The sequence below is a fragment of the Chanos chanos genome, chromosome 15, assembly GCF_902362185.1.
Source record: "Chanos chanos chromosome 15, fChaCha1.1, whole genome shotgun sequence".
Lineage (NCBI taxonomy): Eukaryota > Metazoa > Chordata > Actinopteri > Gonorynchiformes > Chanidae > Chanos > Chanos chanos.
In genome coordinates, this window is record NC_044509.1 from 15,029,866 (window position 1) to 15,047,365 (window position 17,500).

Here is a 17,500-nt window from a genome sequence, read left to right on the forward strand (position 1 = left end):
AGCACAGGATGTCACTCTCGCACTCAAACGTTCAAAACAGAGACAAGAAACACACACGCACGTGCGCGCGCGCACACACACACACACACACACACACACACACACACACACACACACACACAGAGACAATACACACACATTTACCTGGTCAAACTGTGGGTCCTCCCCTCTTTGTAAAGATTTAGTGAGCGGCTTTTCCTGTTGAACAAGAAAAGAAAAGAAACGTTTGTCCAGAGAAACTATCTCTTGGGAACAGTTTAAATAAGAAAACTGCACTGCTATAAAAACACAGCACATTTATATCTTCTGAGAGATATAAATTTAACTAAATAAGGCCTGACACCAAGTCCCTTTGTTTGACTTTAGCCTGTCCGAGAGAAAACAACCTACTTCGATATGGTGTGTGGTTTAAACGCCCTGGCCAAAACACATCAATCATTCACTGTAGCTTGTACTGTAATTCTGAACTGCGGGATCTGTATTCTGGATCCTCAGATGACACTGCAGAGACTCTTTTTCTCTGTGTCTGTGTCTCTCCCCCCCCCCCCCCCCCCCCCCCCGCCCTGGTTTCACCATGGGCAAAACTCCTCTCCCCCAGGGCCTCATGGGAGACGCACGCAGTTGTTTGGCGGAAGTGAAGCCGGAACACGTTTGGAAAGGGAGAGCGGACAGAATGTTTGTTCCGTGGTCGTCTTTTCCCCGAGGAGCGAGAGGAGGAGGAGGCGAAAGGCTAAACGTTCTGTGAGGAAAGAGAGAGAGAGAGAGAGAGAGAGCACGCACGAAACTCGCGCTGTTTTGGAACATCGCCGTTTTGCTTCCATGTTCGCTGCTGTGCTGACCTTTCGTCGTGAGTAAACAGAGGCGAATAAAAGGACGCAGTGTTTTGTGGCGCACACAGAGGGTCTCGTGGACGGCGGACGCGGAACACTGTGTTCGAGATGTAGGCCTAATGTTAAAACATGTACTGGGACAGAGGATTATCTCTAACATAACGGTGTTAGCAGTCTGTTCAGAGGAGGAGAGAGACAGCGGCAGAGACAAGGACGGGGATTAAGGTTTTGAGTGAGGACAGCACTGTAGAATGGCTGAGAGATGGGATTAGCCTGATAAGAGCAAGATACAGGAATCAGCATCAGGAGTTTACCAGGCCCCCTCTCTCTCTCTTTAACACATGTACACACACACACACACACACACACACACACACACACATAGACACATATACACACACACACACACATATACACACACACACACACACACACACACACGCATACATACACACACACACACAAAAAACACACACAAACACACACACACACACACATAGACACATATACACACACACACACACACACACACACACACAGAGCCAGTGAAGCAGTTGCAGTGAAATCTCCATTCAGCAGTGCAGGCGTGAAATGCTGAGGTGTTTAACTCCAGTCTGTCTGGAGACTGAAGTTAATTGCTGTGTGTGAGGAGTGGTTTCATGGCCAACCTGCTCCAAACAGACAGTCCATTGCAATTCACTTAAAGCTGCTCTCTCTCTCTCTTAACAGGATTACTGTGTTAGGCAGTGGCCAGCAGGGTCAAAGCAACTACATCGGCAGAACTCCCGAAGGTTTTACCCGAATCAGAAGGGACGATGGCAAGTCAAACATGTCTCCAGCTGTCTCTCTCTCTGAACGAGCGTTCGAAATGAGAAGTCAATCTCATGTTCTGTTCTTTATTCCAGAGGAATCGCAAACCCAACTTCAGCTAAGACATGACCCACAGTGATCTGGAGTCATTAAGCTAAATGGTTAAGCTAAACGGCTAAGTGTTACAAAAATACATTAGACACTGCAGCTACAGAGAGAGGGTTTTTTTTTTTTTTATGTTTAGGTAAGAAATATAGATTCTACACTCTTACACTCTGTACTGCCCTGAGGAGAGATCTGTGATTTCAGTGATAACTGTGCCTGTTGAACTGATGACATGTAACCTTAGAGAGGAGAGTGAGAAGAATGTTGGAATGTTGATTCAATCAAAGTAACACATAGTAACAAATTTTTAGAATGTTTGTGCTGTCACGGAGACGTGAGCCAGCTAACTGTTTCAGCTCTGGAAGGGGTGCTTTATTTTACAAAGCTGAGTTACAGCCATGCATGTTAGCCAGAGGGGCTGGGGGGGGTTACTTTTCTGGTCCTCTCCGCTGGCGGGGGTCGTTTCTGGTGGCAGCTCAGGAGAGTCTGGGGAACAGGGCAGAGATGTGTCCCTAACACTGTCATTGAGGGGTTTCCCTGAGCTGCAGGTGCCACTTGTCACCCGGCAACCAGCCAGTCATGTGCCTCCTTGGTGTTTCCACAGAAAGCTTTTTCCCATACACCTCTCAAAACTGAGCTCTGAGCTGATCTTCCAGGAGCCAGGCCATCTGAGTGTTCAGAGTCTTTGGTTGATAAGTTCCAGCGTTTGGGCAACGGGTTTAGAGCCGACAAGCTCAGGAAGACACACAAACAATTTGCTCCTGCCATCTGTTCGTCATCTCAATCACATATGTGTCTGATTTACCAGTGTCCTCCCTGGATGGGATATCAACATTACTCCTCCATCTGTTCAAATTTACTCCCCTGCCCTGTAATTCTCTTCCATTTTTATTACTTCGTGCCTTTCTGGCCAAGATGACTCCTCTGCCAGGTTTTCACCCATTGTCCATCACCTCAGCCTGGCTCCTGTCTCACTGCCACCTTCCAGGACCAAAACAGACAAGTGTCGTCTCACAAATGTACAGAAACTGAATGTTCTCTAGGCTGGTATCGAACGCACTCCTGCTACTGTCTATCTGCACGCAGGTTCACGTCACCAATCATGCCTGAGATGTTGATAGATGGTTGTATGAACACAAGGGGATTCTAAATACCTTTCAGGCTGTGACTTTTGACCCTCAAATAGGCCTAAACCCAGATAGCTACAGACGTCAGTGGAACACCCCCCTCCCCCCCCGCGCGCACACACACACACACACACACACACACACACACACAAACACGTAATGAGTCTGCACACATACATCAACAGTGACTTTCAACAATCCAGCTACAGAGATTAGGAATGCTGTCTCAGGCACATCGTGTGCTGCAGTTTTACAACTAATGTCCCTGTTACTCAAAGCAAACTGTACTGATATAGTGGATTTATTCTCCCCACCCCTTTATTTGATCATTTGATTAACTGCTTGAATATAGCATATGTCTAATGAAGTTGAATCAAGTGTGATTTACCTTCATATAAATACATCATGTAAAAAAAAATTGTTTTATTTTTCAAAATTTGTGTTGTCTGTTCCTTATTAGATCATTGATTTATTTTACTACTTTTTTAGTGGATGATTTAGATATGTGTCATCAAACCAGCTGGGTGTGTGTATGCGCGCGTGTGCGTGTGTGTGTCATTGCACACCCATTGGCTGGAAGGCGAGATGAGTGTTGTGTAATTAAAAAACAGAGGAAAGATGGGGACAGTTATTGAAGTCACAGTAAGAACAGTGTGTTCATTTGGTTTGTCTGAGATACAGGAGTGTTTTGCTGGTTCTGGGCACTGTTATTTGAACACTTAATACCACAGTAATGACGAGTGTCCCAGCGACACAAACAAATATGAATTTATTGACACTACGCAGCCTGATACAGACACAAGCTTACATACAGTAACTATTCACTTTCTATCTTCTCTTCCTCTCTCTCTCTCTCTCTCTCTCTCTCTCACACACACACACACACACACAAACACACACTCTCTTTCTCATCCACTCTCTCTCTCTCTCCCACTGTCACTCATTCTCACACACACACACACACATGCACAAACACAAACACACACTCTCTTTCTCATCCTCGCTCTCTCTCTCTCTCCCCCCCTCTCTCTCTCATTCTCACTCATCCTCACACACACACACACACAAGCACATGTTCTACCCCCCCCCCCCCTCGGTCTCTCTCTCTCTCTCTCTCTCCCTGTTTTTCTCTCTCTCATACTCTGTTTCGTCCTGAGGGGCATAAGATGACTGTGCCTAGCGGAGGCGCTGGAATTAGACTAAACGTCTATGTCAGAGAAGTCTGACATAAAAGGAAGTGGCATGAGAGCCAGGTTCCCTGGTCACCTCTTTAGGCTGGAGCTCCACTCAGCCTTAAATATCTGTGACACTCTCTGACAGCAGCAGGCCTCAGGCACCGCTTATCTGCCCAAAAATACAACCTATCAACAAACCTGATTTACTGTTCACGACCAAAACAATGCAAACTCAAAGTCAGACAAAGGATCCTACCTACTGCATAAAGGCCTTGTTAATAAACAAGCATGCTGGAGTCCTTACTTATTACAGATGAATTCATCTCTTGACAGCGAAAAAGCACATTGGCCAAAGCTAATGAGACATGTGCATTTTAGTAAAGGGTCAGGTGTGGTTAAACTGGACATTCAGTGGCTGTGCCAGAGCCGTGTGGAGACAGGAGTCTGACGAGCACCTGTAATGGAATGACTTCCTGTGAGAGCTGTAACCTCCTCAGTGTGCTTGTGCAGAGAGAGAGTCTGCTCCTGTTCAAAAGCCCTTCTCCTGCTTAACGCAATTAGACTGTTACAGTGTCCGGCTGGACGGAGCTCTTACACCTCAGCCCTACTCCTGTATCCTGTCTCTCTCTTCTATGAGTTTTCCAGCTACCAGAGCAGGTTTACATGAGCAAACCGAATGACTGTCAACAGCCACGTACACAAAAACAAGGAAAACAAACAAATGTCATGTCACTGCATGTTAACAAACCCTACGGTCATCTGAGACGGAATGTGGGTTCACTTACAGTCATAATTCTACTTCGGTTCACCTGGAATATTGAAAAAGTGTGTTATTGAATCAATATGGATGGAAAAATATAGCTTAAATCGGTGCGAAGAAAAAGTAAAACTGTACAGGCAATACTGATAGAGCCAACAGGAAAGAATTTCTTAACATTTTCTGCCATTACCGGAAATGAGCAAACTGGACTTATATACAGATTTCCCATGATTCTACTCCCTGCCAGGCTCTGGTGAGAGTTGCCTGATTTCAGAGTTGATATGTTTTCATTCGGAATGTTGATTACATCACAGTAACACACAGTGATATATTTTTAGAATGTTTGTGTTTAGAATGCGTGTGTTTAGAATGTTTGGTTGTTCGGCTCCAGTGTTTGGGCAACAGTTTCACAGCAGACGAGCTCAAGATGACACACAAGCAGTTTCCTCCTGCCACCTGTTCATCATCTCTATCACATATGTGTCTGATTTACCAGTGTCCACCCCGAATGGGAAACCAACATCACCACAACCCTCTCTCTGCTCACATTCCTGCTGATGTGAAAAAATTTGTTTCTCTTGCCTTTTTTCCCCGTTTATTTGGCATTTTTGTGATTACTGGGATAACATAGTGTTCGTGGATGAGTTTTCACATGAAAATTATTCAAACTTTTTAAATTCAACAATCAGATTTTCATTTACACTGTATGGTCCATTTGAGATTGGATCCTCTGTTTGTTTGTATTATCGACCTTACATCACTTTAATTATCACTGATGAAGACACTGGAAGTCTATTATGCACCAGCAAGGGAAAATTTAGAGACATTGCTATACTGTAAACAAACAAATGACAAAATGTGGTACCTCCCAACGTGTTTATAAACAGAAGTGTTTGTCCCAGCATTCTATTACCTTGGAAACAGTAAACAAACAGGTTGGGCCCATAAAACGTGATGTTGCAATGAAAGTATCAAAATCGCAAAGAAAAACCAATGAGTAGGTTTAAATCAGGATGGTGTGGAACTGGTTGACATCCACTACAGAATATTCCAGAAGGATTATTGCATTTCAGTAACAACAGTGTCTTTCACGTCTTTTCTTTTGGTCAATATGTGCATCTCTGAGTTGCATTTGTTCAGAATCTCTGCTTCCACTGGACACAATGCCCAACATGGCAGTGCCAGCCGCCAGTGGCACTGCCTGGCTGGACTGCCCACAATGCCTGGCACAGAGAGCCCTGTGGCCTCTCACACACACACACACACACACACACACACGGGCATATTGGTGTGTTAGTGCCGTCCTTTATCACCAAAGCGGACACACACCCTCTCTCCACTCTGTCTGGACTGTGTGAAACTCTCAGAACCTCTTATGAACACAGGTGTGCCCCTGTCCCTGTGTATGTGGACTCAGATATACAATTTACGCAGGCTGTGTGTGATGCTGAGAGACGTATGTGGACTCAGATATACGCAGGCTGTGTGTGATGCTCAGAGACGCCTGTGAGGGGACTGTTTATGTCCCACAGTCCAGGCCTGACTCCCAAAACACAGCTACACGGGTCGCCGCGTACTGGAACTCACATATCGTTACAGAGGTAACGGTTACTGGTGCAGGTACACCCCAGTTTCACTGCCGGCAGCTCTCTGGCCGTGGCAGTAAGCCAGGTGCGAGAGACAGCATGCAAACAGAGTCCTCACACAGGTCAGAGCGGTGTGTTCTCCGTCTGCTGTAAAACCGCAGGTGGAGGAGAACCATTTGTGAGGAGGTGCCTAAGTTCCTATACAGCCCTTGCTCTGGGGACGGAGCTGACGTAGCTGTGTGCCCTCCGGTAAAGGACGGCTGAAAAATCCAATTCTATGCCTGCTCTGCCAGACCTGGCCTTGTCTCTGACGCCATACCAGCGCACCAACACTGACGTAACTACACCCTTCAGATACTAGGCCTATTCACTAAGTTACACAGTTATTCACCAGGCCTGTTCTCCTCCCATCTCTCCTCAGTGTTCCAATACTCCACCTAGGAGTGCATGTTTAGATTCTGGTGTAATTAATCTAAAATTACATTGCTTAAAAGAAAGGATTATATCATTTGTTTATTCTATTTAATGGGATGGGCAGTGTGTGTTTCTCATAAGCTCTTGTAATCTAACATCAGCTCTTTTTGAAGATTTGGTTAAATATCATTAAAAAAAACAGCTGGGTGTGTATAGGCGTGTAAGCACATGCTCGTTTGCTGAAAGTCAGAATATTAACCACTTAGTCTTCGTGTCTTTGTTAAATGGACAGACAAAAAGCAAGTAAAAATGTATGTTTGTGTGCGTGTGTGTGTGTGTGTGTGCACCTGTTACAATAAACATGAATATTTCAATACGCATGTCAACGACTAAAGCTGACTGCATATTTTCAGACAGGGATTAATGCTCATTGATCTTCAGGCAGAAACACTACACTGTACACATACACAGTACACACTACTGGATTCAGCATTGTGAGGACACTGGAAACACCACACTATGCAAATACACACCACACATGACTGTACACAGCGCTGTGAGGATGTCCATCACAAATACCACATCGTACATACACATGTACAATCCATTACACAGCTAGACTCAGCACTGTCAGGACACCCATCACAATTACTACACTATGTAAATACACACTACATGTGACTATACAATGCACTGTGAGGACACTGTCTAGAAATACATTATACACACACAGACAAACACACAAACACATCACATTACGCAACTAGATCCAGCATTGTCAGGACACAGACTAGAAACACATTATACACACACACACACATCATATTGCACAACTAAATCCTGCACTATGAGGACACTCACCAGCGGCTCAGCCATAATGATTCGAATCTTGCGCTCAGACAGAGTTGTGAAGTTGGCAAACAGACTTTTGAGGACATATTCGCCGGGTTTGCTCTCGGGATCCACGGTAACAGGCATGGTGACGACGGGGCCTTTCCTCTCTCCTGGAGCGCTGCTCACTGTAGGGAGGGCTGGCTTGCCAACGGGAGACGCTGTAAACACACACACACACACACGCACGCACGCACACACACACACACACACACGCACACACACACACACACACGCACACACACACACAGAAAAGAAAGACAAAAAAAAAAGGAGATCAATGATTGCTATTTTTGATTATGGTTCTCGGAGGGCATGGTGCACAAGGTATCATTGTGTAAGGCTGTGTAAAGCGTATATGCGCCACAGTGTGATGAGGTAACTCATGTGCAGCCTTTACATCTGACACTGCTGAACATGAGTTGACTGCCTAGCACAGGACATCTGTATCTTCTCATCTGTAAAAGCCTGAATCTGACACCCACAACACAAGGTAATGTATGAGAGTTTACTATACGCACACACTCAGTGTTTATAAGAGTTTATGATAAGCTCAATAAGCCCCATCATAAGAGAGAGTGTGTGTGTGTGTGTGTACTATAAAACAGAAAAAAGATAGATCATCTTAGAGTCATAATGCTACTTCATAGCTTTTATGAGTAAGCTCGAGTCAGTGTCGGGCCCAAAAGTTTACTAGATTTATGAGCAACAAAAACGAACTCCAGTGAAGACAGTTAACTGAGAGTTCTAAGTTGGTCTAACTTTCCTTTTTTTTTTTTTTTGAGAGTGTGTGTTTGTATTGTCTGAACGAGAATGTAAGCATCTGACCGCAGCAGTATCAGTTCTGTGAGCCTTCGGGCCCGGGTTCTTCTGCACAGGGCTTCATACCGCGCTTCCAAAAGAGCTCAAAGAGCAGCTGGTGTTTTCATTTCTGGGCTGACCATCTCCCCCAGCTTCTGCATGGGGGGAGGGTCATGAGGGAGAGGGGGGTGGAGGGTGGGGGGATCGTCCTCGTCATGTGGCCATAGAGGCCCGGGACATGTGCGACTCTCAGAATAGACCAGTTTGAGCCCCCTGAACCGACACAAGCACCAGAGCCCACACAGGAAAAGGAAAAAAAAAAGCCCGAAACTTTAGCAGATCCTCACGCTAAGTCATGACATTATTTATGTTGCTGAAAAAAATCTATCAGCAACTACTGGTTCTCTGGTATTTCATAAGCTGTATATGGCCATTCTGAGTTGTTGTTTGACCTATAAATGTCCAGTTATAGCAGTGATCCAAATCTATGTGAAGAGACTAAGACAATCAGAAGCTGGAAGCTTCAAAATTCACTTATAGAATCATGTAAAAACCTCACTTTGATAATCATTTATCTTCCCTACTGTGTCGTACAGCAAAAGACAATGAATCTCTATAGGCTACTCCACATCTGTCTCACTCCCTGCTTCACTAAGTCACTACTGACTAACACCAGTCAACACGAGTTTTGTCATTAGTGACAGTTTGAATGAAAATAGAATATAGAATAAATAGAAAATAGAATATTTCTATTGGTGATTTTTAGTCATCAATTTCGAGTCCTCTTGTCTAAAATCTAGACCAGGGCTTTTCAACAGGGGGTTCGCGAACAGTACTCAAGGGGACTGGTCAGGTAGTGATGGAACAGTCAATGCCAAATTTAACTGACTTTGTTAAAATCAAAAGGAGGTACTTGAGGAAAATCATCTGGGTCGAACGAGTTCAGCTGACAGAAAAAGGCTGGGAACCCCTAGTCTAGACTATTCTAGGTATAGACAGTGCAATCTAGAGACTGTTCTAGAGATGGCCACGGGCCAAACTAAAGTGTCCTGGCTGTTAAAAACATCATGAGAGCTTTACGCTGGCAGTTCTAGCTCAGACTCACCGGCAGCTTCCTGTCCTTAGATAGGTCAGAATTCACACCATGCTAATGGAAATACATGACCCCTGACTCCAGGCCTTTCACTGCTAAGGTCAAAGGTCAGGGAGGGCAGTCGCATAGTCACCCAAAACCGCTAGCATTACAGCAGCATCTGTGTGTTACAGTAGCCTGTGTGTGTTACAGTAGCATTTGTGTATTACAGTAGCCACTGTGTGTATTACAGTAGCCTCTGCGTGTCAGCACCTGAAACAACTCATTATCCAGAACACATAGGAGCCAATGTGAGAACAAAAGCTGGACAAAAATGTAACAGGGACAAATGCATGTCCTGATTAACTGTTACTACTGATTAATTGTCTGGAGTAACAGCTTACACAGTGTCTGTTTTTACCAGTTAAAAAAGATGCCAGTTGTTTTCAAAAGAGAGTAGTAACTTAGCCATTAAAGATCACTCTTCTTTTTAACAGAACTGAGGCCAGTGCTAATACCCTATACACACAGGAGGATGAGCACTCAGTGACTGCTGCTGGAGAGAGAGAGAGAGGGAGAGAGGGAGAGAGAGAGAGAGAGAGAGAGAGAGGTAGAGGGGGAAGAGAGAGAGAGAGAGAGAGGGAGAGAGGGAGAGGGAGAGAGGGAGAGAGAGAAAGAGAGAGAGAGAGAGAGACAGAGAGAGAGAGAGAGAGAGAGAGAGAGAGGGAGAGAGATTGTGAAATGCTTTGCCTTCCTCATCCATTTCAATCTTGCTGCCAGGAATCTTCAGAATGTATCCTCCCTCTCCAAATCGCAAAACACACACACACACACACACTTACTTTTGGATACACAGCTACACATATTGAGTCTTCAGTCACACACCTACACACACACACACATACATGCACACACACATACATGTTCTCATAGATACGCACTCTCTCTCTCTCTCTCTCTCTCTCACACTTTCAAACACACACTCTTACGACGCAGGCCACCACATTCTCTCTCTCTCTCTCACACACACACACACACACCTACACACACACACACACACACACACACACAGGTCACATACCCAGGCCTTTGATGAAGCTGATGACGCTGGCCCTGCTCCAGCGTACTGGGGACACCTCCATATTCAATCTGCTTTATATCCACAACCAAGAAAAAAAAAATTAGCCTTTCACTTCCATATCATCCACACACGACCCCATAACTGCCGTAAATCCCTCCTGCTCTGTGCCGGAGAAGGCACCAGGCCCGGGTCCGGCCGCGGTAAAGTCAGAGAGCGGCTGAGGTTTGGTCTGACGTTAGTGAACACACAGCCTGTCTGTGTGGCTTGTCTCAGCCTTGTGATAGCAGCAAGCCCTCCACACAGAGAAGGTCAGGCAGGAATTTTAGTAAAGCCCAGAGAGAGAAAGGAGGGAGGGCTAACATGCCGCTATTTTTATCCTTCTCGTTCACACTCACATACTCAAAACACATTCACTCTCTCGCAAGGGTGTGCGCACATACTCAGTGGCTCACGCACGGGCATACACACACACACACACACATGTGGACGGACACATCACACACACAGTTACACAAGCTGGTTGGAGTAGAGCAGGGAGAAAGAGATTTCTTGGGTTGGCATTGAGAGTGCTGATGTGAATTAAGAGTTCCTAATCAAAAACACATTATAATTATCTCTCTCATTTCGTTTCCATAATCCATAGCAACCACTGTTGCCCTTTAAACACTGGCGTCTGGTCTGTACACACCACGCTCTTCTGGCTAAGGACCGCAACAGCCAGACCGCACCAGGATGGTCCGAATTCCAGCGCGCAAACAGACAACTGCAGGACGAGAGCAACACAGGCGAATGGTGTGTGTGTGGGTAAAGACCAGAGAGAGAGAGAGAGAGAGAGAAAGACCCAACAGCACTGCCTGACAGATGACACAGCCTAATCAACTTAACGCTACGACATTAACACAAAACAAAAATCAAACATGAAACAACAGGACATGGTCAATACGCGCGTTCAGGGAAAGACTCACTTCATATTACTGCGATATATAAATTGAAACGATAAGACGCAGATGAGAAAGAGAAGGAGAGCGCGAAGGAAAGAGAAGAAAAACAAATAAAAAGGATACGGGAGGGGGGTACGGCTCTCTTATGATGTCACTAAATTCATTTGAGTGGAAGTTTTCCATGTTTGGAGATATATACGTTGCTGTAGAAAGGTCTATACTGTTCCAGCAGTGGCGATGAAGTTCAGGCGATGTGACGCTGAACGCACACAGGCTGCGTGGGGACGGGACAGCTGTGTTTGAACTTCGGGAGCAGAGGAGCAAGGCTGCCGTTATCTTGGAAGTAAACAAGGAGAAGCCCACAGGAGGCGTCAGCAGTCCCCGACTCCCACAACATGAGTCAGCGAGAAAGGCCATGAGTCAGCAGAATGAGGAGCGAACAACACAACACAAATGCTTCAGTTACACCCCTCATTATCCAGGAGCTCAATTAACGACTGCAGCGTGTCGCTGGGGTAACGAGGAGTCACCCCCCCCCCACGCTACCCCATATGGTCTCTCATTCTCCTTCCCTGTCTCTTTCTCTCCGTCTGTCTGTCTCATGTTCTCTCATTCACTCTCCTTCTCTCTCTCTCTTTGTCTCTCTCTCCCTGTTTCATTTCTTCTCACTCTCTCTCCCCCTGTCTGTCTGTCTAACGTTCTCCCATTCACTTTCCCTCTCCCTCTCTCTCTCTCTGTCTCTCATTCCCTCATTCCTTCTCTCTCTCTCTCTCTCTCTTCCTCCTTCTCTTTTCTCCTTCTCTCTCTTTTCCTGTCTGTCTCTCTCTCTTTGTCACTTTCTTCCTCTCGGTCTCTCATTCACTCCCCCTCTTCTGTCTTCGTCTCTCTCGCCCTCTGTCTTGTCGTCTCTCTCTGTCCCTCCCTCTCTTCTCCCTCTCTGTCTGTCCGCCTCTCTCTCTCTTTCTCTCTGCGGTCTTGCTGTGTTCAGACTGACATACCTGGCATTCCCCATGCACACACAGAGACAGAGGTACGGTGAATCAGGAGGCCATGCTGTGATGAGCCTACTCTGGTTATGACTCACACTCGACAAAAACCTGTCGAAAAACGGCGATAACGTCCACATTTCATCCTGACGTCGACACACTGGCCAAACACAGGAGCAGCTTTTGTTTACTCTCTGCTCAGACGCATAACCCACAGCTATCACTCAGCCTAACGTCAGACCATTTCGATGATGCACTTTTAAGTACGCTTCATGAGAAGAGGAGCGACAAACATATTGTGAAGCAGACAGCAAGCACTAATCAGCTTTTAAATAATCTTCAAGATTATTTCATAATCTTTAAATTATGAAGTAATCTGTGTGTGTGTGTGTGTGTGTGTGTATGTGTGTGTGTGTGTGTGTGTGTGTGTGTGTCTGTAAATGTAACTTCTCAGCATTCCCTGTAAATGCAACCACAAGCAAACATTCATTTATCCAAGACCTGGTTACATTTTCTTTTCTCTCTGAAGGTGGTCAGGAAATTCCAGTGTAATCCGTCTTTTTCTGTCACTTTCTGTGTGTGTGTGAGTTTGTGTGTGTCTATCAGGCTAGCCAGGGAAAAGGGCGGAGAAGTGTGTGTGTATCTGCGTGCGTGTGTATCTGCGCCTGAAACCGCTTTGTTAGAAAGATAGTCGAGTAAGGCAAGCGATGACATCATCGCTGCGTTGTTGCCATGTTAACATTATGATGTCATCAGGAGAACAATGAATGACGCAAAAAAGATGAAAGCGCTTATGATTCACCTCAGGCTTACGCTGCTCCTCCTGCATCCTGCCTTTAATTCCTAAAAAAAAAAAAAAAAACAAAAACCCTAAAACTACAGCATGTGCAGCATTTGACTCAGAAAATGACAAATGCACTGATAAAACCACTCTGGTTATTCACACTGATAGAGTCAATGTCTCTATCCCCCCCCCCCCCCCCCGGCCTTGTTTGTTTTAAAATTCCTACGGTGTCAGCAGCTCCCTGCTCTCAGCCTGGGCAGACCGAGAACCAGCCTTTGACTGCTGGGGCAAATGAAATATGATTTGAACCAAGGTGTGATCCAAAATCACACTGGGTACTGAGAGAGAGAGAGAGAGACAGAGAGTGCTAGACAGACGGACGGACGGACAGACAGACAGACAGAGAGAGACAGACAGAGCGGTTTGATAAGGAGTTGTGAGTTTGGGGTGAACTGGCAGTGAGGGACAGATTTGACAGGATTTTGTTAAGGGGGTAACAGACCCCTGCACCAGGCCACCTGTTCCCTTCTATAAGCGCGAGCTGCACAGGACAAGGCTAAGCCTGAAACACGACTGACGGTGGAAAGAAATGAAAAGGACTAAACATTCTCACTCAGCACAGCGGACAACAACGGCACCGGGGCTTTCAGCCTCTTTTCTGGTTACCTTGAGCTAGCCGTCCTCAAGGGCTAGTGACGCAGGTAGAAAAACCATCATACACGCCCACACACGCGCGCACGCCCACGCACACACACACACACACACACACACACACACACACACTGCGCAACAGCTGCCTCTGTGTGAGGTTGGCATCACTGTGGAAAAACTCAGAGGTGGGAGGGGGGGCGGGGTCAGGGACGGAGGGAAGGTCTGACACGGTCGTCGTTATGGTTACTGCAGAAACCTGCCTCTGTTTCCATACAGGTGGAAGGAAATGACTGGAGCTGTAATTTAGCCTAAGAGTCTGAGAAGCGGATTGAAAGCGCTGGCTGCTCTGTGTGCTGGCACCAGCCGTGAGGAGAGGCTGTCTGCTAAAGGAAACAGAGTTTGGAAACAGTAATAACGGTGGCAACTGAGCTTCAGTGAAAACAGACAAACAAACAAAACAAAACAAAACAAAACAAAACAAAACTTCTGTGTAAGCAACAATATAAACTCAGGGTCAGAAGAGAATCTGTGTGTTATAATATGGTCTTGATTCATTAAATGAGGACATTTATCCCAGGGATGCTATGAAAATGATCCACTGGATCTCCAGCACTGAATCCAAACACCAAAGGTGTCAAAAACACAATGACCCAATGGATCCCCAGCACTGGATCCAAACAACAACAGTGTCAAACACTGAGAACACACACTGAGAAAATCACGGAAAATACCTCATTATGAAAAAAAAGGACTCATTTCTGAAGTCTATTGTGTTTAGAACACATTTCAACTCTGCTGCCAATTATTTATAATAGCAGTGATGTATAACAGCACATCCACTCCACAATACACACAACCATATAAACACACACATTCACAGACACACTCCCTCTCTCTCCCTCTCTCTCTCGGGACTTTTCAGGTGAAGAAGTGCTGCGTCAGAGCACCCCCCTCCCACCCACACACACACACACACACACACACACACACACACACAAACACACACGCGCACACACACACACACACACACTCACACACACACGCGCACGCACAAAGGGAACCTTCCCTCTCTGACCCTTTGCAAGAGGAAATTCTCTGAAATGGAAGGAAGCAGAGCTATTGAACCCTGAGCACAGATTACTTCCTGGAGTAAACTCTAAGAGAACGTCCTCTCCCCTGTGCCCAATGACCTCTACGAGGTCGATGACATCATCGCGGACGCAGCGCCACGTTAGCCTGGTACGAGGACGGCGCCCGCGGCTGAAGCCAGCGGTGAGGAGGCACACGCAGGACGGCACGGGAAGAGGAGGGCGACACGTGAAGATGCACATATGAGTGAGGAGCAGGCAGAGTGGAGGACAGAGACTGAATCCTCATAGTACCATCTCTGCTCTGGGCTCCTGTCGTTACATAAGTCTATCGCTTTAGCCAAACGCTGACTGAGAGGGCAGCGTGATCTCTCCCCCCCCCTTCTCCCTCTCCCTCCGTCCTCCCTCTCTGTCTCACACACACACACAGGCATCCTCTCATCCCAAGGACATTGGCATGTGCGTGCGTTTGTGTGCGAGCCTGTTTACATGCGCGCGCGAGTGTGTGTGTGTGTGTGTGTGTGAGAGAGAGAGAGAGAGAACGCAGTAACCAGGGAGTTTTACTATGCTTTCACCCAGAACAGACTTTACAAAACCACCAAATCATCCTAAAGGCAGACACATGACCAGAGATGCAATGTGTGTTATCTAATGCATTTGTATGTATGTATGTATTAGTATGTATGTATGTGTTTGTGTGTGAGATATATACGAGACTTTGCTGGAATTAACCGAAAACGATGGATTTATCCAGTCACCACAGAGAGCATAAAACCCAGCAAGAGAATGAACATGACGAAGATACGACACACGCATGAAAACAGAAAACCAAAACAGCCTTCGTCTGATGCCTAAATAACTGAAAAACACTGACTGACACGATCCGCAGCAGGCTCCGCTCACACACTCACGCCCCTGTCCGCGTGCGTGTGTGTGTGTGTGTGATAGCATTAGCATATACTCACTGCCACTCCAGGATTTGAGCAGAGATTTGATGCTGATCTCAAAGAAGCCTGAGTCCTGCTGACTGGCCATGGCTGCGGAGGCTCTGTCGCCGTGGCGACGCAGAGGCGAGAGTGAGCTCAGGCAGGAGGGATGGAGAGTTTGAGGGATAGCGCGCGCAGAAAAGCGGAGCGTAGAGAGAGGATGAGAGGGAGAGAGAGAGATAAACAGAGAAAGGCCTCTACACTGAGTCACACGCTGCAGCTCACTCTTTCTCTCTCTCTCTCTCTGGACTGATCATGTGTCAGCACCCAGCAGTGGTGTCTCTCTCTCTCTCTCTTTTCCCCTCCCCTCTCTCTCTCGCTCAGTCTCGCTCTCCCTAATACGCTCTCTCTCTCTCTCAACCTCCCTCACTCTAATATACACACTCTCTCTCTCGCCCAACCTCTCTCTCTCTCTCTCTGTATTAAGAGGATTGGCTCTTAGACTCTCTCAGCATCTGTGCATTACCACAGAGAGATGGAGAGAGAGAGAGAGAGGCAGAGAGAGAGGGCGCTTTATAAAGACCACTGTTTGTCTTTCTCACTGTCTAAAACCCTGTGTGTGGAGCAGGAGAAGACAAAGGGGCGGAGTACACACTGTGTGTGTGTGTGTGTGTGTGTGTGTGTGTGTGTGTGTGTGTGTGTGTGATGCGATGGACAGCACCTCTGTCCAATCACAGGGCTGGAACTCACTGCTTTGTCTCCATGGAGAAGTAAAAAGGGAGGGACAGGTGAAGTACATCACTTCAGATTAATGGAGCCATCAGCTGTACGTTCTCTTAACCTAACCATGTGACATAGCACGCCAGAGACCAACAGAATACATGCAGAGACGGCCCTGTTAAATCAACACAAACGTCTGAAATATCAAATGACTCTGCACTAAGTGAAAGTGAGAATTTGGACACGCGTGCATGGATTTCTCTGACTCACGTTTTAACTGATTCAGAGGATGAACTGGTCTGACCGTGTGTGTGTGTGTGTGTGTGTGGCCGCGCGTACGTGTCTTTTGGGGTGGGTGGGTGATGGTGTTACCGAACGCCCTCTGCTGGTCGGCATGCCAAACTGCAGGCAAAGACAAGCAAAAGAACCCACAATACACGGTGTGGGGACCTCCTACTGAACAATCACCGTCCCTCATACTCTCAGCACACAGCAAAGCCAGCAGGAATGAACAATTACATGTTTAAGAACACAATTCAAATGTAAAGACAGCCTGAAGGTGCTCTCCTTATTTTTCTCCCCAGACTCAGAGTAAGGAAGGAGAGAGAGAGAGAGAGAGAGAGAGAGAGAGAGAAGGGTGGAGTAATTGAAGGAAAAGAGACAGACTGGAGGAGGGAGTGGATGCTTTCATAGCCCATCACAGTAGAACCTGTAAGTCGTGTCGAGTCATTCCAGACCTGCGGTGTTTAAAA

At 46.4% G+C, this 17,500-nt stretch overlaps 1 protein-coding gene across 1 annotated transcript in view; it reads right to left on the reverse strand.

Annotated features, from left to right (window-relative positions):
• Positions 1 to 16,137, reverse strand: part of fryb (furry homolog b (Drosophila)) — a 58,534-nt gene extending 42,397 nt beyond the window's left edge. The window contains exons 1-3 of the mRNA XM_030792245.1: positions 16,068 to 16,137; positions 7,669 to 7,859; positions 145 to 198 (exon numbers count right to left, since the gene is read on the reverse strand). Coding sequence (XP_030648105.1) covers positions 145 to 198; positions 7,669 to 7,859; positions 16,068 to 16,137 — 315 coding nt within the window. The remainder of the gene's footprint in view (positions 1 to 144; positions 199 to 7,668; positions 7,860 to 16,067) is intronic.
• Positions 16,138 to 17,500: the final 1,363 nt, after the last annotated feature.